General features: G+C 37.1%; 1 protein-coding gene across 1 annotated transcript; it reads left to right on the forward strand.

Moving 5' to 3' along the window:
• Positions 1-695: 695 nt before the first annotated feature.
• dpep1 (dipeptidase 1) lies at positions 696-20,993 on the forward strand. Its single transcript, XM_028809449.2, has 10 exons — positions 696-966; positions 4,550-4,676; positions 7,422-7,554; positions 11,164-11,314; positions 11,652-11,721; positions 12,101-12,277; positions 13,291-13,375; positions 14,867-14,942; positions 15,532-15,667; positions 20,800-20,993. The coding sequence occupies exons 1-10, from the start codon at positions 848-850 to the stop codon at positions 20,965-20,967; spliced, it is 1,242 nt and encodes a 413-aa protein (XP_028665282.1). The 5' UTR covers positions 696-847; the 3' UTR covers positions 20,968-20,993.
• The last annotated feature ends 4,010 nt before the right edge of the window (positions 20,994-25,003 follow it).

Consider the following 25,003-nt stretch of genomic DNA (forward strand, 5'->3'; position numbering starts at 1 on the left):
GCACGCAGACTTATTCTGTTAAATTAGAAGAATCCTAACTCTCCTCTGATAAGTCAGTGGGAAACCGATGTTTTATATTATTTGAAATTGGAAAAAATCAAATTTTCAGTTAGAGGATCTGTACAAAATTTTTTCAAAACCTGGCAGGATCTAATCAATATTATTTTAGAATAAGAGAAATAACTATTACCGCATTTAATTCCCTTCTCCATTTCTTATTTACCTATATATATTTCTCCCTTTCTTTTGTTTATTGTTGCCTTATTAAAAAGCCCTAAGCAATTCTCCTTTGGCTAAGCTCTCCTTCTCAGGGGTGGGGTTTGATTTGTCTTCAATTTTGTTTGGTTATAAATCGATCTATTTGTATGGAATGATTACAATAAAAATTAATAAATAAATTTTTTTTAAAAATCATCTTTTTGTTTTTTATTGTGAAGTCAAGACTTTTTCTTGGACATTTCACTTTTGGAATCCTTTATTTAATTAGTTTATTCACCCAATTCCCATCAGAAGGCACTTTACATAACAAGCTAGGCTATAATATGGTGTCAAAGTGACAAACTCATGAGTGACATAAAATGAAGACTGCAGAGATAAGAATGCAGGGGTGACAGCCAATAGGAGGAGCTTGGAGAAGACATCAAGAATAGAATACAATGTCTTGTAAATATACTAATTACACACCAACATTACACATTAACCTTTATAAAGTCAGCTGTTGTATGTTAAACATTGATATAAAGGGTTTTAAGTAAGTTAAATCTAAATTGATGGCAGAGCAGCAGCGAAGAAGAACTGACCAGCAACAAAGAGTGGAATAATTGGCCAAACGTGAACACTAAGAGAAATGTGCAGTGGTCTTCAGCATATAGCACTACTATGGCTGTCCAGTCTGGCAGTCTGCACTACAGACACCCTAAGAGAGAAGGCTGAAAGGCTTATGAGTGAAACTCCATTAATAGACGGGTGAGTACTTAGTGAGACAGGATGGTGAAAGTAGGCAATGTAATGAGTGGCTATAAGTAAGACTAGGGAAACTGAAAAGTACCATTGCATTATTAAAAAAGTTTTAAGTTTTGTTTAATTTCATTTTAACTTTAAAAGTGTTTTCCAACTGACCCACAATTGAGGGTTGTTACACATTTGTATCAAGTGTGCTTATGATTTTCATTTCTACAACTCTATGTACATGTTATGGAGGAGCCTACCTCTAATTCAAAAATCACTGTAGCTCCATACATCTCATGACTCTGTTTCTTAGGTTTATGGCATACTGTTGTAAAATCGTATTTCAAGGTACTTTAGCATGGTGACTACAGTTCCAGCTCTCAAGTCGTTGGTTCAGATCTCAAGCCTGAATACTCTCTGTACAGAACATAGACGTTCCCTCCGCTTTGGTGTGTTTTTTTTACTACTATTAAGCCAGATTTTCTTGCCTGTTCCATAGATGTGCATGTTAAGAAAATTGGTGACTCTGAGTGACTTCTTATGAGCGAGTGTCTCCGGGTCTTCCTTGTGGTGGACTGGCACCGCATTCCTTGTTGGACAGGATTGAGTATCCAAACTGCACACTGGATTAAGTGGGCTTGTTAGTGGTATACAGCAAAACAACAACTCAAAAAAATGCAGCTCAGCCAAATTAAGCAAGTTACACTGGCGATCATGGGGATTAAAGGGGATTCAGTTCTAAACTGAGCTTCAGACACAGTGCATTTCATTAAACGTTTTAAATGAATTTTAACTCCTTAAACTGATATCTTCATACTAAGTCTTGTTATCAACTTCTTTTACTTTAAATGAAAACTATAACAATACTATGGAATAGAGAATGAATGTGAATTTGATCCAATATCTAGGGGCAGGGAGTGGTATGTGAAAACTGTACCAACCACAAGCGGGTGGTGTCTGTCATGCTTTCTGGTCTGCAGGCTTTGTCAATGATTAGCAATCATCTGAAATCGAAGAGTTACATTTTAACTATGTATGGACAAAGGCAAATGGAGGTGAAAGACAAACAAATTAAAATCCATTTTTCAACTGTTTGCATTCAGCAGGACCACTGTTCCCATTTGGGGACTTTTTTTTGTGTAAGAAAGGAAAGAGGTTTATGCCATACAGATTTAACATGCATCTTTATTTCCAGATGGTTGAAATGAATGTGAAAAATGAATTGCCTGTTATCAGTTCAAAAAATGAATGCGTTCGAGTGTTAAAGGGAAACATAATCAATAAGTTGTAAGAACCTTCCCTCCTGTTTTATGCGCATTATTTGGAAGTTTTGTTTTTGGACTTTTGTCTGTTTTTTCACTCTTGTTTGTACCAGCAGTATGGCAAATCTCTTGCTCTTCTTCTTCCTCTTCATCTCATCCCACTTCTGTGTGGGGTTGATGTGCCTGATCAGCCTTCTCCAAACTGCACCTCCTCGCCAGTCAAGCCCTTTTCCTTCAGATCCTCTTTTACTTTATCCATCCACCTCTTCCTCAGCCTCCCTTGCTTTCTCCCCAATGTACTTCCATTCCCATCACTCTTTTGCCCACATATTCCTTGTCCTTCCTCATCACGTGCCCATACCAGCTCGACTTGCTTTCAGACACTTTCTTAGATATCTGTCCCACTTCTGTTATAAACCTGATTGTCTCATTTCTTCTCCTGTCTTTTTTCACATATCCATCTCAACATTCCCACCCCAGGGTTGTTTTTCTCCTGAAAGACCAAATCACAGTAAACTTTTTGTGGTTTTGTTTTGATTTAATTCCATATTTATGTGAAAAGTTGCACAAGCAAATACAAAATGTATTCTTACTATGAAAAAAATAGTACCAGGAATGTGAAATAAAATGGAGTATTTCTGATCACTATTTGTTGTCACAAATGTTTCATAAACACAGAAGGTGTGGATCAATACTCAACAGCTGTCTTGGCTTGAAAAATGGATGTATTTAGAAAATTTTTAAGCTTTTCCTCCATGTGCCATACACTCCATTGCTAAGTGCAAGAGTGGGCAAGATATACTGTATTTTTTTTTAATTTATAGAAAGTGCTCAACTTTAAAACACAGTTTCACATGACAAATTAATATTTAGCCTGCTTGTTTATAATCAACTTTGCCTTGAAAAATACTGAGCTTATCCTTTAAACAATTCACAGCTGAAACTATAAAAGCAAGGCACAGTCCCTCAATAGTGCAGAATCAATGATATGGAGAAAGCAGAATAAATCTCTTAAACGTCTCCATTAGCTTTGATGAAATCTGTTAGTTTGATTTTAGTTCATGAGTTTTAGAATCAAAAAAAATGCAATATGTTGCATTTAACAAATTGTAGCAATGTTTATAATATGCTTTAATGGAAAAATTAACATTGTTTTGTTGGTTTGTTGTAGGTAGCATAACTTTGATGTTATTGTTTCATTATTACAAAAGGTATACGTTTTATTTCCATATTATTTGAAAATTTTTTTTTTGATTTTTAATAAATTTGTAAACTTTTCTGAAAACATGTTTTCACTTTGTCATGATGGGCTATTGAGTGTGGATTGATGGCAAATGTATCCATTTAAAATTAAATCAACTACGTACAGTAATAATGTGTGCGCAAAGTAAAGGGGTCTGAGCACTTTCTGTGTGCACTGTACACTGTATGCTACGAGATCTTTACAATGCCTCGTATCTGTGGTTCTCTTTGTGTGATGAAATACACTATTATGTTTATCCTTAGCCAACTTCCATCTATGGCTCTGTGTTCTAAATGAAGAACTCATTTTAAAATAGCAGCTGGTATTCCCCCCTTCAATTTCCTTCATGACTATAAACATTTCCACCATGTCAGTATCCATTTCCTTAAATTAAAATTATCCATCTCTTTTGCCCTTTACTCATAGGTCACACCTGCAGTCCTGTAACCTAGTCTAGTTGGTAATCTTTGAACTTTATCGTGGTTGCATCAATCAAGAAGATGACAGCTTCTTATACTATAATTTTTTAATAATTAATAACAAAACACTGTGGAAGATGACCCGGACACAGACAGGTGGACACATTGAAGTCACCCAACACGCGTTTATTTACAATAAGTGCACAACAACCCCAAAGTCCCCAAAAGTCCTGGCCACTACACAAATGCCTTTCCTTCTTCAGGCCGCCTCCTTGCCTCCTCCAAGACCTTGTCCATCCTTCACTCCCGACTCCAGCCCCTGAATGGAGGGAGGCAGCCCCTTTTATCCACACCCGGATGTGCTCCAGGTGCCTCCTGACAATCTTCCACCGGCACCCCCCAGTGTGGTGAAAGTGCCAGCTGCGCACCTGGAAACACTCCGGGTGTCCCCGATCCTCTTCCCCCCAGCACTTCCGGGTGTGGCGGAAGTGCTGCGGTCCAGGGCTCCCAAGGCATTGGGGTGCCCCCTGGCGGTCCCCATAGTTGCCAGGGTGGTCGCCCCTACGTGGTATGGGGGAGAAATAAGCCCTCCTCCGGTCCTCCGGGGCGTCCTGGCCGGGTCGCCCCCCCAGCCACCTGTGACAACATGCTAATTAATGTTTTTTAATTAATTCCAGGCATAATGACCTTCCTTGGCAAATCAGGAGTCTGTACAATAATCAGCTCAACCAAGTTGATCTCAACACTCTGAACAAGACACACACCAACATACCAAAGATAAAAGCTGGCCATCTCGGAGCTCAGGTACTAAATATGAAGCAAGACTTGGAATAACAATATTTATTTATTTATACACTGACATTCAGGGCTGGACTAAGGAGGGTGGGGCCCATGTGCCATAGGTATTTTTGGGACCCTAGCAATGCAAAATACTATCAATGCTGTACACATTAACTTCAAGGTCTTACTGTAGAGTCATATAGAGTAAATTAAGTGGCAATTACAGAGTTTTGGTTTTAAAATGAATGGCAAAAATCTGAAAAACAAACAGATATGGGCTTACCTTCTGAAATGATGAGAGACAACATATGCTGCCTCATAGTCTATATCTTTAATTAGCCATTGCTGCACAGATGACAAATAACCATCTCAAACCAAAGTTTGAAAACTCAACTATAAAACTCTATTGCTAATGCCTACAAATATCAGATATGGCCTAGGCCACTGTGTATGTTAACACAGATGAATGCTTGCTTTTCAAATTGTAGCAAAGTCCTTGATCAGATCAGTAAAAAAAACAGCTTATGAACTAGATCACTCTCAATTGACATCAGAGTCAAATGATTCAGTCTTACTTATCCCATTGTGGATCTGAGCCAACTCTTCACTAGCCTGAGCTTGCAGAAAGATCGCTCAACACTTGCAATTGTGACAAGCAAAGCCTCAAAGCAACGTCTACATTTGAGAAGATGTCCTGCAATTTCTTTCTCTTTCTCTCTCTCTCTCTCTCTCTCTAAGACATTGCAAAAGGTATGGAGCAAAACAGCCTTCAGTGCTTATGAATTCTCTGAGCTGGACAATCTGCTAACCACTGTGCTGCCATGCCTCAAAAAATAAAAGACACAGTACTAACAAAATACGACAAACGTTCACAAACTTGCAATAAGTGGGGAAAAATATATTTAAAAAGAACTTCAAAAAACAGCATCACAATAGCACAGCACAATCCTTTCTCTCCCTCACTCTCTCTCTGTGTTCTGAGCTCCTTTCACTATTAACAGCCTGTGTATTAAGGGATCAAATCAAATCAGGGTCATGTTTTGGTTATGATTGGGAGTCTTTGTATACTTATTTGTTTCTTTCCTGGACCAATTTTTAATAAGTATTAGGGCTACCAGAACATCTCTTAATATTTTGATATAATTCGAATTTATATGAAAAAAAATGTCTTATTTGAAGGCAAACGCTTATATCCAATTTTAAATGAATGGTCCTTTATTTATTTTTTTTTTACTTTGCCCAAATTTCAGTATGTTTCTCTAGAGACGCCACGCTACAATACTTCTATATTTAATGTGAGTTTTGTACATCACTTGATCCGTGTTTTTAATATAATTATTAATTTTTAGCATCATATATAAAATGGACAGATTTTCTACCATACTGTTCTGTTTTTTGGTGCACTATTGATTTTAAAGAAGTCTCCAGTATCCTAAAAATACTTGTTGACCCTGATCCAGTTCCACTTTTACATTAAAATCATTAAGCATTCAAAATAACAGGTTTCCTTTTTTATTAAACATACTGGACGTGACTGCCATATTTCTGATTTTCCTTTTATTATGACAGTTTTAAAATTGACACTTCCAAGAGCATGTTTAATGTCAGGAAAGCTATCTCAAACAGCACGCATCTTTTGGTTCGACAAATAATTTGTAAAACAAAGGCAAAACAAAAAATAAGCATTAAAATTACGAGAGTGTAAATAGGAAAGAGAATCCCATTTAGTTTAATCCTGTTATACTTTGACTACCTGCACCTCACTTTACAAGAGTATCAGCTTGGCTTGCTCTGCACACTTTATCTGCATTCCATAAGCTTTTCATTTTTTGCCAACATCATTCATAATTTGTTTTAAAATTTACATTTTATAACTGTTTTTACTTAGTAGCAGAAGCAGCACAAGTTGCTGTCAATGAAAGTTTTTGCCAAATAGAAAATACAAGGAAGAGGGAATCATTACAGTGCAACATTTAGTGCATTCAGTAACTCCAATTGTGACTCACCGTGGCTCAACTTATATAAAATAAACATTGAATAGCATTGACTTTGTATCTTTTGACATAAGGACCAGAAAGGCACAGAGCAGAGACGAGGGGGCTAGAGGAGCCTGCAGTGGACTAAAGCGAGTGTGTCTAAAGTGTCTTGAATTATTTCACTAGAGAGTTTGAAAGTTTGTTTAAACCGTTTGAGAAGAGGTGAATTTTCAGGAGATAATTAAGCAAACAAGGTCAGGCAAAACACTCTTTTGGGGGCACCCTGTAGGTCAGGGTCCTAGGCTACCGCCCCGATAAGCCCTTTCTCAATTAAAACTCACTGTCGAAAAACTAGAATTGCTGGGACCAAGTAGTTAAAGTAGTAATAATCCTGGTATTCAGGTGCACATTCTTTGTAGGCAGTAAGCCACTGAAAACATCATACTCTTGGTTTGGTCTTTTGAGGTGCTTTGCTAAGCCCTTGCTGCTGCCATTTCCATTCCTCTTTGTTTTAAGAATGATTTTTAAAATCAATTGCCTTCCCAGCATGTTGAATGCATGTATTGTTGGATTTTAATTCTGGTATCATATTGGTTATGAAGATCTCTATATAATAAAATAACTCTTTTGTGATATCATTATCAGTAACATTTATTTGCTAGTCTTTACACATCTATCCTTACAAATGTCATCCTGAAAAAAAAATGTAGTGCAACACTGTTCACAAAAGTCACCTTAATGAATTGAAGTTTATTTTGGCTAATGGCATAGAAATCTTCTTTTGCCCTTGCAGTTCTGGGCTGCATACGTGCCTTGCGACTGTCAGTACAAGGATGCTGTGAGACAGACATTAGAACAGATCGACCTGGTACATCGGATGACACAAAGTTATCCAGAACATCTGAAGTTTTGCACCAGTAGTCAAGGTGAGTGTACAGAAAGACTGAAAATAACACCAATTAAATTACTTTCTGAACACATACATTTTGGGAGAGGAAACATCCATAAGTTGCAAGGCAAGCCCCCTATTTCATTGATCATAATACCAAAGATTATTGACATGTTGCATGTTGTTCAGACGTGCCAATAAGAATATCACTGTTCTTTGTATATGTGACAATAAACTTGAACTTGACCTGCTCAAAACTGTTAACAATGTAAAGGCATGTTAACTGTAAAAAGTTCTACATTCCTGCTGTAGATGCTATTAAACAGTTTGAAATTCCCAGTGGTAATGAAGAGGTTCCGTCTTCTAGTATGAGCTAGAAAGCAAAACCTTCCTCTAGTACTATGGAATATGTAATAAATTAGAAGAGGAGAATGCTATTGGTTATGATATACATGTTTTAAGTAGACAAATCAAATTCTGTACAGCTATGCCATCTACAAACAAAAGCCACATCACTTTGTACTTCTTACTAGCATCACACAGAACAGACACTTTTCATGACACATAATACATTTAAGACACGGTGTATGCAAAACTAAAATGGCTGTTTCGTTATGTGGATTAAGAGTAATTACTTGCCATGAACCAATTTTCCACCTTGCCCTAGACTAGAGCTGCAGCTCTAGTTAGTTAAAAGTGCAGATGCAGATGATTTTGAGGTTAAACAGTATTTGGTACTGTATATCATCAATCTCCATCACTTCCACCGCCACACTCTTCAGTGTTACTGAGACCAAGGGAAGCACTAACACCCATATGGGGCTCTTGATACATCTCCTCCAATCGTGTTCAGGCTGCCCTGTTAGACAGGGTGCTGCCAGTCAATTACTTATCCTTGCCCAGCTTGAGAAGAGTTGTTTGTCAGCTGCTACAATATTTTCTCAAAAACCTAGTAATGTGTACAGAGTGAGCCATAACACCAGTGTTATTAAAATTGAGTTTCATGGATCCAGACAATTAATTCCTGAGTCCCAGATCACTCCAGGGTCCTCATTTATAAAGTGGCTCAAAATGTGCATATGCAACTTTTTATGCAAACATCCGGATTTATAAAAGAAGGCACTATATCCAGTTTGTAGATAGTGTTTTTGCCAACATTAGAAGGCAATTTGCAGCAGTGTCCAGTTTTCCTAATGTAGTCAGAACAATTTACTGCACTCACATTGCAATAAGGGCACTTAGAGAGAATGAAGCTGCTTTTCTTTACCGTGATCAGTGACATTCCATTAACACAGAAGTCGTCTGTGATGCCAAGATGAGACCGACAAACGTCATGGCTCAGTGGCCTGGATCAACCCATGATTCATTTATTTTGAGGAAAAGTAATTTTGGCAGATGTGATGGTGTTGTACATGGTGGCAGGCTTGTTGGTAAGGTAAGTGGCTAAACCCTCAGTGTTTCAGTGTTTGGCCTGTAATACTCATTGAAACAGCAATCATGTCATTAAATGTGCCAGGTAGTAGTGGCTCTCCCACTCAAATGATGATGCCTTACTCTTTTCCATATATGGATGATGTTTCGGGCTGGCATCTGAGGCACTTTCACATACACATATTTATAAGGTGATTGTGCTTTATAAAGGATTGTGTAAAAATGTGCATAGTACGCTAGGTTTTATAAATCTGATTTTTTTTGTCTTGGCATATGCCTTTTCCTATTTTTTGGTATGCACATATGTTAAGTTTCATAAATGAGGCCCAAGAACCCCCATATTTCATACTTTGCCATTAAATCGGTTAAGACTCGTATATAGAAATCAATCTATTCTTCTTATAGAAATAACATTCCATTCATTTATTCACTCTGGAATAAATGCTGGAGAAGAGAAGTGGGTAAGAGAGTAGAGTTCCCTTTTTGGTAAAGCAGGCATGGCATACGTGTCCTATGGCTACTGCTTCATATGCCACTGAAAGCAGAAGTACAAATTTTATTGTGTACATGATTATAATGAAATTAGAAATATATATAGTACATGCACTGGTTAGGCTTCAGGTGACAGGCAGCTCTACCAGCTAACGAAGGCTGCAGCATTGTGATTATATATGTACGAGGTTTGTTAGCATTGTCTATTTGTAAGATTGTTTCTAGGTGGAAACCAGGCAGCATTAGCGGCACATTCATATACATGTAGCACATTTATAAGATGATTGTGATTTATAAAGTGTAAATTGCATACAAATGTGTGAAAGCCAGGTTTTATAAATTTTGATGTTTGATTGGCATATGCATTTTCCTGTTTCTTGGAATACACATACTTTCATGTTCAAATGGAATAAGTTTTATAAATGATTCCCCTGGTCACTGTGTGTGTGAAGTTTTCAGATTTTCTACAGTTTTCCTCACATATCCTAAAGACTCGAGAACATGTGTGTTAGATTAATCGGTAATTGTAAAATTGCTCCATGTTGACTGGGCCCCATCTTGCGCCAGATACTGCCAGGATGGGCTCTGCAATTCAGGGACCTTCAATAGGATAAAGAAAGTCTCAAAATCTCGCTTCAGAAGCTTCCCACAGTTCTTGCTCATACCATCCCAGCAACTCTGTATAGAAAACAGGCCCGTAGCAGATAGTTTGCAGACACACATCTTGAGTGTCCTCAGCATCTTCTGACAACTGCTTGGTAAATTTGGATTAACTGTTACTTTCTACTTCCCTGACTTGCAGTTAATCTTTGGGCTTTTGGTTGCTCCTCATCTCTCCACTGAGCATAAGTTGATTTATTTACCTTTATAATAGCCTTTTTCTATTACTAGGTCCACCTTTGTCCATGACAACTCCTAGTAATAATGTATGAAAACAAAGGTGAATTGATAAACCAAAAGTGTCACTGACCTTTCCACTGCTGCCTACTCCAAGTCTCTCATTGTAACTCACTACATTGAATAGTTTTTACAAGTAACCAGTTTTTGGCTTTAATATTTGTATCATCACCTGCCATTCTAAGCTTGGTCTAGTGTTCTTGTACTTGTTTCATAATCCTCGCTGTGTTTGGAATCCTGTTTAACCTTATACCTCTATTTGGATTCTACTTCAGTCCTGTGCTTTTAGAAAAAATTCCATCTGTCTTCTTTGCTTCCTATTACCCAATTTCCCGAGTTTTGCACTTTTGATAAATCATTTTTGACTAACTTTATTTTGTCTGGGTTCATGGGCTACATATGGTCAGCTGCACTTTGCACACTGTCCCACCATCCTGCTCTTACTTACAATGGAGCTTGGGCTTGCAGACTACGTGATACACACCCCAGCTACTGTGAGAGCACTGACCCAATGCAAATCTGACATGAAACTGAATATTAGAGGGACTTGTGTATCCCCTACAACCCTGCCCTGGATAAGCAGGTTAGGGAGATGAATGGTTGGACTCAAGTATCTAAGTTTCCTCTTGTTGGAGTTTTGTGGACCACTTTGTATTTGACATGTTTTACTCCCATGAGTTTATCTTCAGGAAGTACCAGGCTATAACAGCCTATTTCAACACATAAAACATGTTCTGCATTTGGACTACAATAGTGCTGCAGTTAATGAACCATCATTATTTCTTGTAGATTATCTGCACTGAACTTTGTCAATTTCTTCTTTAAGAAATATTGCAAGCATTTCAGGAAAATAAGACAGCCAGCCTGATTGGCGTAGAAGGAGGACACTCTATCGATTCCAGCATGGCTACATTGCGTATGTTTTACCAACTTGGTGTCCGCTATCTGACCTTAACACACAGCTGTAACGCCCCTTGGTAAGGTTAAAGACTTTATTTGATTTTTCCCTTTTCTGCTTTAAAATATGAAATAAGGCTTACTTACTTAAACTCATACTGAAGGTACCATAAATGAAAAAGAATATTCTGATTTGCTATTAGCTAATCTGTACATCATTAGAATGAAAGACTTTTTCCAGCCTTTTAAATAATTTCAATTAAAACTGAAATGTATTCAGTACTATTTTATTCACTGAGTTAAAGAAAAGTACTACAATAATCCAGTTGTATTTAAAGTATTTTGCTCTGGATGCTGAAGTCCCATTGACTTTAAAATAAAATTTCCTCAATTAAAAAAGTAATTTTCATTTTGAAGGGCTGATAACTGGAAGGTGGATAATGGAGATGAAAATCCAGAAAGCAACGGTTTATCTGAATTTGGAAAAGTAAGTAAAAATGAAGAATGCAAAAGTCAAAAGTTAAACACTGTACTGCAGATATATGAAGGTCCTGTATAGTTCATTTCAGTTTGTTTTGTTCTATAACCAAAAGTGGAAAAACAAACATCTAATGATCTGCTTATTTCATTTTCCACATTGTCTGCCAGTTAGGGTTCCTGGTTTTACTTATTCAGCCACTGGCTCAGTTTCAGCTATTTGGAATGTGGGCATTTTCTTTAAAGACTTGGCTCATCTAATGTTTCATCCTCACTTTAAGGCAGACAGTGTGGCGTACTGTCTAAAAAAAAATAAATGTATAATAATAAAGAATAAAAAGTAGTATTCCTGAAGGTGTGTCTCAAATAGGCTGCTTTGTGTTGTACAGAATCTGATTAAGGAAATGAACAGGATAGGAATGATAATTGATCTGGCACACGTGTCACAGAAGGTGATGAAGGACGTTCTTGACATCTCAGAGGCTCCAGTCATTTTTAGCCATTCTTCAGCTTACAAAATTTGTCCAAGCAAGCGTAATGTACCAGATGATATTCTTATAAAAGTGGTAAGCAAGATATTTTAAACATTTTTGTTAATCTTTTGCTTTTCTATAAATGAATTAAACCAGAAAAGACACAAAGCTGCCTTTAAAATCCTTGTAAAGTAAACTGAGCTGCCATGCAACAAACTCATCTTGTGATTGCTCTTGCTTACAACCTTCCTGTTTAAAAGACACTTCCTATCCAGCATGTTTTATACCAGCTGTCTTCCCAGTTCATATCGTAAAAGCCCGCCTGGCCCATGCTGGTTGCCCATGGGCCTTCAAAAATTAAATTAACTCATCTGAACACTACAGTAGTCTACCATAATGGCAGCTGCACTTTCTGACAATGATCTTTTTGATCATGGTTGTTTTTTTTTTAGTTGTGAATTATATTGGCCATCCACAGAATAATACTCTGCATTTATTTCTCTTCAAACAATACGCACATTGTAGATTGTAACCTACAGATGTATAATAAGAAGTTCACAGCTTACCACAGTTCTGCATCTGTTAATACAGTATACAGTATAACTTAGTCACTAAGACAAAGAAATTGTTGTCTTAGTAAATAAATGTGGGCTCAAAACTGAGAATATTATTTGACTTAACCCAAGGCGAATGTTTTTTGATATATGACCTGCAAAATATTCTGAAAAATTTGAATACTGCACGATGAGACATTAACTTTTTAACCTGGCAGGATCTAATCAATAATATTTTAGAATAAGAAGAAATAATTATTTCCGCATTTCTTTTCCTTCTCCATTTATTTATTCATATATATATTTTTTTTCCTTGTTTATTTTTGCCCTATTGAAAACCCCTTAGCAATTCTCCTTTGGCCATGCTCTCCTTCTCAAGGGTGGGGTTTGATTTGTCTTCAATCCTTTTTTGTATAAATTGATCTATTTGTATGGAATGATTACAATAAAATTAATAAATAAAAATAAAAAAAAGAAAAGAAAAAGGTAAAAAAAGTGAAAAAAAAACAAAACAAAAAAACTTTTTAACATTATATATTATATATTTTTCAGGCAGAAAAAAAAGGCATCGTAATGGTGAACTTCTACAATAATTATGTCACCTGCAATAAGACAGCCAGTCTTTCAGATGTAGCAGGTTAGTAATATATTAAACTAAGGTCCATACATATTTTATTATTTCTTTAAAGCATTTTAGTAATGTATTATGCATTTCTTGTCTATACTTAGTAAACCTGCCAACAGCATTTCAGACTTGTACGCACTAAGCAAATTATGAGGAACACCTCAGCACCTGTTTATCCATGCAATTATCTAATCAGTCAATCACCTAGAAGCAGAGCAATGCATAGAATCATGCAGATGTAGGTCAGGAGCTTCATTTTCACAACAAACATCATAAAAGGAAAAATATGTGATCTCAGTGATTTTGACTGTGGCATGACTGTTAGTGCCAGACGGGCTGGTTTCAGGATTTCTGTAACTGCTGATCTCCTGTGATTTTCATGCACAACAGTCTCTCGAGTTTACTCAGAACGGTGCGAAAAGCAAAAACCATCCAGTGAGCAGCATTTTTGTGGACAGAAATTCCTTGTTGATGGCACAGGTCAGAGGAGAATAGCCAGACTAGTTTGAGCTAACAGAAAGGCTACTGTATCTCAGACAGCCATTCCGTAAAACTGTGGTGAGCAGAAAAGCATCTCAGAATGTTCAACACGTTGAACCTTGAGGCGGAAGGGCTACAACAGCAGAAGACCACCTCAGGTTCCACTCCTGTCAGACATGAACAGAAAGCTAAGGCTGCAGTGGGTACATTAAAACTGGATAGCTGAAGACCGTAAAAACATAGCCTGGTCTGATGAATCTCAGATTCTGCTGAGGCTTGCAAATGGTAGGGTTAGAACTTGGCATGAATCCATGTACTCAACCTGCCTTGTGTCAACAGACCAGCCTGGTAATGGTGCAATGGTATAGAGTATGTTTTCTTGGCATATTTTGAGCCCTTCAATACCAATCAGTCATCGCTTCTATGCCACAGCCTATTTGAGTATTGTTGACAACCATCTGCATCCTTTCATGGCCTCAATTTACCCATCTTCTAATAGTTACTTTAAGGATATTGATACACCATGCAACAAAGCATGAATGTGCAGTTGTCAAATCTGCAGAAATTGCATGATGCAACCATGTCAGCATAGACCAGAATCTCAAAATCTTGTGGAACCCATGTTACAAACAATTGAGAGTGTTTTGAAAGCTAAAGGCTGCCATACCCAGAATTAGTATATAGGAAACCTAAGAATTTGCTGAGTGAGTGTATTCTCCTCTTCTGTACAAGCTCATTAGGGTATTTCAGATGGCACTAGACAATTCCAAATTTTCAGATGAGTATAAAAGATAAAGATGTATGATATAGTGTTCTTAATTCAACAAAAAGGACTGAATATTTACAACATATGATACTAAAACAAACTAAGTGTAACAAAGCAAAGAATGAATTCCAAGTCATGTGACATCAAATATATACTTCAGGCAAAATGGTGCATGCAAAAGCATTTTTGTGAAGTTTTTATTTAACCATTGCTTACTAACCATTTTTATCCCACCCACTTTTAAAATATTTCTGTAGATCACTTTGATCACATCAGACAAGTGGGTGGTGCTGCCATCGTTGGTTTTGGAGGAGATTATGATGGTGTTAGTAGGTGAGGGAAAATTCTTTTTATGCTCCTTAGTATTTTATATTCAAATGTGATAATAAACAGCAAATTGGCAAAACTACTATTCTCATCAAATCTTGACCTTAACAAAGTTAAAGATATAGAGCTGCAGTAAATTTTCACACTTCATAATCCTTTCATTTATTAGTCAGTCCATTTATCAATGTTCTGAGACTGATTTTCTAGCATCACTTCCAAGGCAGGAACCATCCCAAAATGGAATGACTGTCTATAACAGAACACATTCATATTTATACAAGACAAACAAAAATTCACCACTAAAACCTAAATGGCACAGTTTTGGGATGCTTAAATAAGACAAAGTATCCAGAGAAAGAAAGATTCACAGAGACACTCCATTAGACCAGAAATCAAAAATGGTTCCTGGAACAATAAGGCAGATGTAACTACAGTGACATCCATTATACATTGTAAACTGTATGCAGTCATTTACAATATATATATATATATATATATATATATATATTAACTTTTGCCATGGCTGAATATACCGCATCACATCCCTGGAAGACCAAAGTATTGTTTTAACCTTATTGTCGCTTGTCGTAACAAGGGTTCCTCAAGGGCTAGAAGATGTATCAAAATACCCTGACTTGGTGGCTGAACTTCTTAACCGTGGATGGACTGACAAAGAGGTGAAAGAAGCACTTGGGGAAAATTTGCTAAGAGTCTTCAAAAAAGTGGAAGAGGTACTGTAAGTCATAATGAGTCATGCCAATAGAAGTTAAGTGGGGAGACAAACTCCCTGCAGCCAGGCCAGTCGAACCATATGCAGCTAATTGACACCTGTAATAGGAACTCTTTCCATGTTGTATTGCTTGTTCATCTACTACTAAATTAAGAAGAATCTAGGAGTTTGGAATTCCATTTTCCTTATCAGTGTAGAATTGCATTGTTTTTACATCATATTGACTTTTTCACTTTTGGCTAGGAAGAAGTGTTGTTTAAGCAGTATGGTCATTTACAAGCCCAATTTAGCTTCAGACTGCAGATGCAGCACTCATTCATTATTACAGTTTTCTTGCTTCAGCCCTAGACAATACAACTAAACACATTGCTTACACCACAATAACTTTATTTTTTTGAAAATAGACAAAAGAGACCCTTCCAGTAAAACTATTTTGCTTAACTATATTTGAGAATGTCCATCCATCCATCCATTTTCCAACCCGCTGAATCCGAACACAGGGTCACGGGGGTCTGCTGGAGCCAATCCCAGCCAACACAGGGCACAAGGCAGGGAACCAATCCTGGGCAGGGTGCCAACCTATTTGAGAATGTAAAAAATACAACGAATATAAAGCCAAAATTGTCCCATCCTTCCAGAAAGTGTTACTCAAATGACAGTATCAACAATTGTGTGCAGATACAGGACACTTTTGTTGTGTTAAAATATCTGATGAGCACCACAGTGGTAGAGTGTTTTATTAAGAACTTGTGAAGTGTTACTCCCTGTACTGTTTGTTTACAAACACTCCCCTGCAAAATAATTAACTTCATTAGCGTCTTTGAAAATTATTGTATGCTGAAACAGTCACTCTTACAGCCAATAAAGGCGTTAACTTGCAATGCCTGTCACAGTGTCCCTCCCATATAATTCCGAGTTGCATTAACCACGATCAAGAAATAAATGAAGGACGTAAAAATCTGAGTTGTGTAAAATTCACAATTCAAGTGAGCATTGCTTTAATGACCCTTTAACATTAATTACTTTTCATTTCGCATACCAAACAAATCAAAATATTTTCAAGTTAATTTTTGTATGCAGGAGCCTGTCTGATTGTACATAAGTTTAGCTTTAAATGTACAGAGAGATCTGCTTCTCCACCACCATGCCTTTCATGTCCAGTAAGTAAGTGGAGTACGTATAGTAAGATGAAGTTGAAATAAACAGATATTAATGTGAAGGACATTGTTCAACATAAAGAGACCAAAATTGATTACAGCTTTTAACCATGTTATTTGTTTTATAGTAAATAATTTAACCCAACAATTTTAAATCATCCCTTTGTTGACATCTGTATCATAAGAACATGAGCAATTTGACAAATGACAGGAAACCATTCTGTCCGTCAAGCCCGTTTTTTAGTTAATAGCTAAGTTGTTCCAATATCTCATTCAGATATTTCTTAAAGGTTGTCAAGATTTCTGCTTCAACCACATCTCTCAGCAATTTGTTCCAGAGTCTCACACCTCTTTGCATAAAGAAATGCTTCCTAGCTTCAGTTTTAAATGCACTTAATTTCCCATGGTGTCCTCATATATGTGATTTCCCCCTTAAGATGAAAGAATTCTGCAGGATCTACTTTACCTGGATTAGGTCTCCAAGCAGCCTCCTCTGTTTGAGACTAAACAGTTTTAATTCACTGAGTCAACACATCCTTAAGTCCTGGGATACACCTAGTTGCTCTCCTCTGCACAGCTTCAAGTGCTGCTATGTTTTTCTTGTACTATCGTGACCAGAACAGCACACAATACTCCAGATTTGGTCTTTGGACGTCCTTTGATATAAATTCAACAGTTTTTACAATATAACCTAACATTTTATTTGCCTTTTTAATTGCTTCTGTACATTTCTTAGATGATGAAAATATTGTTCAGAAGTCACACAGTGCCCGAAATAAAAAAAAAGAAGTGGTCAGATATCAAAGTCGGTGTGAAAAGGCGAGTCGCAGCCAACAGTCTGTTATTTCTGTTTCAGACAATATTACAAAAGCTGACCCCCGTGACAAGGACGCGACTCCAGGCAGTGATGGTGCTGCTGTGCCCAGCATATCATCAGGAGCTGGCTGCACACACACAACTCTGCCTCAGAAACCGCTGGGTGGCCACATGGCTGTGTGCTGACGGACTGTTCTGGAGTCACAAAATTCAATAGTGGACACTGTAAGAAATGTGGCCAATGAACTAAGGAATATAAAAAAGTTACTATACTATGTGATACTGACCACAAATTAAATGAACGGATTAAAAAATAAATGCTGGATCATCTGATAACCTGTTTTTACATCCTGCTAATCACCATCAAATGAAGTTGTAATATTGTCCGATTCAGGCAAATAACAATTGTGTGCCACATTATGCATGATGCTACATGCTTGCGCAATGCCACACACTTTCTGTGGACTATAGAGCAGCACGTTAATAGAGTGGAAGTGCTTTCTATTTACATAAGCAAATTCATTCTCTGAAGGCGCCTTTATAGTGTAGCATCGATGCCAAGCGCCACAACGGACAGATTCTCTGCTCTTCATTTGGCCCTTTGAGGTGACTCGCTATCCTTAAAAGGACTGCTTGCCTGTTGCCGCACTAGTTGGAAAAATCACCAGCGACTTTGTGGAGTTGCCGTTTTTATAGGCTCTCCTACTATAGATAATGTAATGCCAGCACCTTCTTTAGGTGATTCATCCCTGGCTAATGACTTGTCCACCGCTGTTGCAATAGCAATGTACGTGCAGTTGACTGCTCCGATTACATTTAGAAAACCAGATGTTGCTGCGAAATGCACTTTTAAATTTCCCAGTTGACCAACAGTGTAAGGAAATCTTATATATCTGTATGACAAGTGGATAATACCTTTATATGCAGCAGGCATTTTATGACTTGTGTGACCAAAAACCTGAGAGAGGACAGAACTTTCAAACTATCAAGTACAGCACAATTCCTCAAAGTCTGCTTCTGTAAAGCTGGTGCTCGTTCATCAAACAGCTCCAAGAGGATAGCTCTTGGAAATCGAAATTGACTTAGAAGCCAGTCATCATCGTCTGTAAATATGCTCTCTCTTTTAATTCTTCCATTTTCGATGCCTTCTAATAATGCTATAGTAGCTATGGTAGTTTGGCCATTCCACGTTACATTGTTACAGAATGATTACAATCAAATGAATTAAATTTGTAAACAATATGCAATTCATTTGTTGTATTTGAAAAATCTGTGTCATTCATGCAAATCTAAAAAAGAAAGGGACACTGTGCAGAAACAGTGGCACTGCATTGATGCTGGGTGCTGCCCGTTCGCAAAATCGAGCAGAAGCTAGCATATGCACTGTGTGAGGCTGCCATGAAAATCTGCATGGCTTTACGTCAAGTTTAGTTTTTATACATCTTGAAGTGAGGGTGGAAACGGGCATGCGCAACATTTTTGTGCATACGTACCATTTACACATGAGGCCCCAGGTCTTTTTGAATTCTTTTTGCTACCTCCTCAGTGTCTGCCATTCATCCAATTTTAGTGTCATCTGCAAACTTCACATTTTTACTAACTATACCAAAATCTATGTAATAAATATAAATCAGAAACAGTAACGGTCCAAACACAGGCCCCTAAGAGACTCCACTGATGACCTCACTTCACGTGAATCATTCTACTTTTATCGAAGCTAAGATGACTACATGAATGTCCTGCAGGTATATCCTTCCAAGTGAGCAGCAGTAAACTGCATGTTCTATCTTTGAGAATGCCAAAGGCAGAGCACACCATGACTAATACAAACAACACGGTGCAGACAAAGTTAAGTGACTGACTTGCAGTTTATTGCATTCCATATGATTATTATTAGTAGTAGTACAGCGTATTATATAAAAATGTATAAGATTATTTCAGCTTATAAACTATCTTTCCAAATACCTTTTGTGTGCTTTATATCCTCAGCCTCCGCTTCCCTTATTTATTTTATTTCATTTAAAAGAATTCTTTTAATTTCTGGTATGACAAATAGCTACATTATACAGTATTTAGAAATTTTCTATGTTTTTGACTCTACCAGGGCATTTTTAAGTGTAAAAACAAAACAAAGTCTACCGCATTTTGAAGCCCACCACCCCATTCCATTTCCTATTTGTTTCTATATATATATATATATATATATATATATATATATATATATATATATATATATATATATATATATATAGTGGAATGTAGGCAGGTGAAGCCTCCCCATGAAAGAAAATGTGCAAGGCAGAAATTGGCTCAGAATGAAAAATGGTATACAGTAACAAAACAACAGGCCGTCTTCTGGCAAAAAAAAGACAACATGAACACAGCATGAACTATTACAAAAACTACATGAAGGAGACCATTCTGTTCAGTGTAAAAGAGTACTTATACATAGTAATCAATAACATCAATCAGAAATCTTTTTATTGTTACATTTTCTATTTTAAAAATGCAGCTTTTACCACTTAAAATAAAAGAAAATATATGTAATACTTTTTGCCTTGAAGCATTTCATATAAAGGGAACATGCAATAGTTTAGCATTAGAAGGAACTACTGATAACTAAACTCGCTTTTGACATGTAAATCCCAAATGAACGACTAATTACACCAGTATGATTACTGCATGTGGACTGTAAACTCTCCTTCATGCAAACCCTTTAACCTATACTATATTACTATACTCAATTTAATAATCTAATAATTTAATTAATATTTCACAGTTTTATAGCTAAAACTTTTATCATTGTGTGGTAAAAACAATAAAATCTAAGCAGGGATATGACAGTCAGACTGTAAAGCATTTACTGGCATACAGTGCTGAAAGTGCTGCTTCTGTATATAGCGAGTCATCCACATAGTCGAATTTTTCATATTGCCCCAAAAAATATTAAAAAGAAAGACAAGGATATACTGTATCACTTAACTCTAAAAATATACATCCTCTTCATACTGTGGGATTTTGAAGTAATGTTAACACTTTGATCATGTTTTTCTTGTGTTTATGCATGATCTCTGTTACTGCATGTTTCTCATTTCTTGAAAAATCACAAAAATACTTCTAACAAGTACTAATCACATGTTTTCCTGATTTTCATTTTAAGGTGCGTGATCAGATGTCTAAAACCCTTCCCAATGATATCCCGATTCCATATGAAGAGGTTAATAATCCCTGCAGGACCAGTTATGGATACCAGATCAATAATGGCGCTGAAGTTTTCAAATTAGCCTTTTATCCGCTTTTGATTTTTTCCATTGCACTACAATATTAACCTCTATAATGGTCATTTTAAAAATGTATTTTCCTTTAATTTACCCTGTAATAATGCTTCACCAAATACAGTATGTGTACATAGTTCAAATGTGTACAAGTTTTACTTGTTATATTTCATGAGCAGTAGGGTGTTGTACAGTACTGTGTTAGCCATTATGGAGGCAATGAGAAGTCAAGCAAAATTACACTTTTTATTGGCTGAATGAACAGATTCAGTTAGCCAATAAAAGGTGTAATTTTGCTTGACATCTCACAATATTTCATCAATAATTGTTTTGCTCCCTTTCATTTATACCTACAATTTTGGGAATAAAGACTTTAAACCTAATTATTAAATAATAAAATTACTCTTGAAACCGGATTGCAACTTCATACAGTATGTTAATAGTCTCATCGATATGCATATTATTTCGACTCACAGAACCTTCCAGACTTATATCTCTATATAAGCCCTCTTATACGTTTTTGAACTTTTTTTTTTTTTTTTTGCATTGCTTCAATGTTATGTATTATGGCAGGGGTCCTTAATCACAGTCCTGGAGGGCCTCAGTGGCTGCAGGTTTTTGCTCCAACACAATTGCTTAATAAGAAGCACTTATTGCTCAAGTAACACTTCTGCTTCACTTTAGTTGTCTCGCTTGTTAAGATTTTGAACCCTTTATTGCTTATTTTAGTCTTAAACAGCTGTATTCTTGATTTTTAATTGCTCCTAAATAGCAATAACATGCAAATGACAAAAGAGACCAGCATTTCTCCATTTAGCTTGTTACCACTTACCTCTGTGTATTTATCATGGACTATTGGGTTTAATTAAATACTTGGAAGGAAAGTGAAGAGAAAAAAGTAAAGGACTGAGAATTACTCATCCATTTTAGCCCTCAAATCATTTGGATGATATCCTTACAAAGGGGAAGAAAATCTAGGATATGAGAATTACCTGACATAGCAGAGTTAAAGCACTAACAAGCCATGAAATGAAATTATTGGCAAGAATTGCTTTCTAATTAAGCAACCAGGTTATAACAAAAACCTGCAGCCACTGTGGCCCTCCAGGACTGATTGAGGACCCTGTATTATAGTCATATTGGGGTTATTTTAGAATCAATACTTACCTCTTTCCTTCTATCCATTTTCAAAACACAGTTTAGCATGTCACTGGGAACCATAATCTGTCCTGGCAGCAACAATTATCTCTTGTGGACCTCCTGCCATTTGTAAATATATTGTTCTTAATAATTCGTTTTCCTTATGTGAACTTTACAAGCTCTGATAAAATAAAGTGATCCATTATATTACTGTTCTGATCAATTTATATAGTGTGTAAGAAATTACATTTTTAAATGAACAAATGTATACTGCAGTTCTTATTCTTTAAGGTTACAAAGTAAATACAGAGAAAGAAAAACTTGGTATGTATTTAATTATTAAAATATGGAGGATTATTTAACATATCTATAATATGAAGACCAGGGGCGTTTGGCAAAAATCATATACTCACAAGTCAGGGTGCTATATTGATAAAATTTTGAATGGTTCACAGTATATACGGGATTGGTCTTAAAAATCTAAAAATATCTAAAATGAAGTCCATCTGACTTAACTTATATCAAAACAATTACTGGTGTCTTTTTTTAAATTTTAGATCAAGCAAGATTTATTTTTTATTTTTTAAACCAGCAAAGCTGTCAGTATATGAAGCACACAGCCAGCACCAGTTAGACGTGGGGAAAGAAGAACACACGAGGTGGCATATTGTGGATGGAACAAGCTGCATATATAGAGACAGAGTGCTGCGTGTACAGAGTACTAAACATGTCAAATTGTTGCCAGCTGGTTACATTGTATTCACATTTGGGTAGTGTGGGGAACAGCCCGGACACAGACAGGTAAACACGATGGTTTCACCACACACACGTTTATTATACATAATATTTACAGTATAAGCGCACATACCCAGTGCCGCAGCACCAATCACCCCTTAAGTCCTTGGCCACCACACAATGCCTTCTCTCAGTCTTTGGTCCACCTTCACTCCTCTTCACCAAGCTTCGTCCTCTTCCACCCGACTCTTGCCCCTGACTGGAGGGAGGCGGCCCCTTTTATATACCCTGGATGGACTCCAGGTGCATCCTAAGGGCTTCTGTAGCCACACCCCTGTGTGGCGGAAGCTCTGTCGGTGTATCCAGAAGTCCTCCGGGTGTCCCCAATACTCTTCCCCCCCAGCACTTCCGGGTGTGGCGGAAGTACTGAGGTCCAGGGCTCCCAAGGCATCGGGGCGCCCCCGGGCGGTGACCACGGGCCCCTACAGGGTTGAGCTTCCAAGCTCTGTACCCGTGGCCCCCACAGCAACCAGGAAGGACGCCCCCTCGTGTTCTGGAGGAGGCACAAGCCCTCCTCCGGTCCTCCTGGGCATCCCGGCCGGGCATGAACCCCCGCCGTGTACTACAGTAGCAACATACAATACATGTAAGTGTAAATGTGATTCAGTAACATGTGCTAGCATTTCAGTAAAGTTGTATTCAAAGCATATGTCTTTTTTTCTAAAAGGCACCTCATTCATGGTGAAATACCATGTCCCATCAGTCCTTACATTTTAACAAAGATAGTCAGAAGGTAACAGAATGCTCACTCTCCACCACATGCAACTTTTTTACAACAAGTAACAAAGGCGGCTTCCTGATATGCTAAACCGTGGTAAAAAATTATACACAAAAATTTCTCCTGGCTGACAAATTTCTAACCAGTGTCTCATTTCTAATTTAATATTTGGTATTGTTCATCTTCTTATAAGGTAGTTTGTACTATAATCTCTATATAATATACAGTAAGCCAATTTTTGTCCTTCCTGCAATTACACTCTGTTGGGTGTATTCAGAATTAACATTTGTGATGCATATATTGAAATGTATTTTAAAATGCACATAGTAATAGAATGCATTGCATTTTTCTTTCCAACATATGGCACATTGCAAATGTGTGTTACAATCTGTTTAGCAATTTCTCTATCAGTCTTTTTCATATCACATAATTTTTTAATTTAAAATTCCCTTAATTAGGTTATATTGTTGCTTGTAAATATCATCTCTTGGAACAACAAAAAAATGTAATTCATTTTAGTACACACAACAAATACCTAGGAATAGATGTGTCTAGAATCTGTCTTGAGTGATGTAGATATTGTGGACTATAGTTACACAAATGTTCAATTCATCTCGATTAGATGATGCTTCTGCACTTTGATGTCAGAGCTAGTACTAAAATATTATTTTTGCTCTCATGGTCATTTTACTTTCAGATTTTGATTTTTTGGCAGGTCAAGCACAGATCGCATTTTTTTTTTCTTGCTGTGTAGACTCTAAAAACAAATTGGGTCTAATGCTTGAACAGGAACGGATATTTATATTCCAATCTTCTTCTTCTTCTTACGGCTGCTCCCATCAGGGGTCGCCACAGCAGATCATCTCCTTTCATATCTTTCTGTCCTCTGCATCTTGTTCTGTTACACCCATCACCTGCATGTCTTCTCTCACCATATCCATAAACCTTCTCTTTGACCTTCCTCTTTTTTTCTTGCCTAGCAGCTCTATCCTTAGCATCCTTCTCCCAATATACTCAGCATCTCTCCTCTGCACATGTCCAAACCAGGGCAATCTCGGCTTTCTGACTTTGTCTCCCAACCGTCCAACTTGAGCTGACCCTCTAATGTACTCATTTCTAATCCTATCCATCCTTGTCACACCCAATGCAAATCTTAGCATATTTAACTCTGCCACCTCCAGCTCTGTCTTCTGCTTTCTGGTAGGTGCCACCGTCTCACCATCACCGACATTCTGATATCCTCTGATGAAGGAAACTCCACTGTAATTATGTTGTTGGACTTATGTGCAGCATTTGACACCATTGACCATTCTATTTTACTGCACCTGCTAGAAAATGATGTTGGGCTTACAGGCACCGTGCTCGCTTGGTTTAGTTCTTATTTATCAAATCGATTCCAATATGTACAGAAATGTGCTGACAGTACTCCATCATTA

Source organism: Erpetoichthys calabaricus, chromosome 9 (genome assembly GCF_900747795.2).
Source record: "Erpetoichthys calabaricus chromosome 9, fErpCal1.3, whole genome shotgun sequence".
Taxonomy (NCBI): Eukaryota; Metazoa; Chordata; class Cladistia; order Polypteriformes; family Polypteridae; genus Erpetoichthys; species Erpetoichthys calabaricus.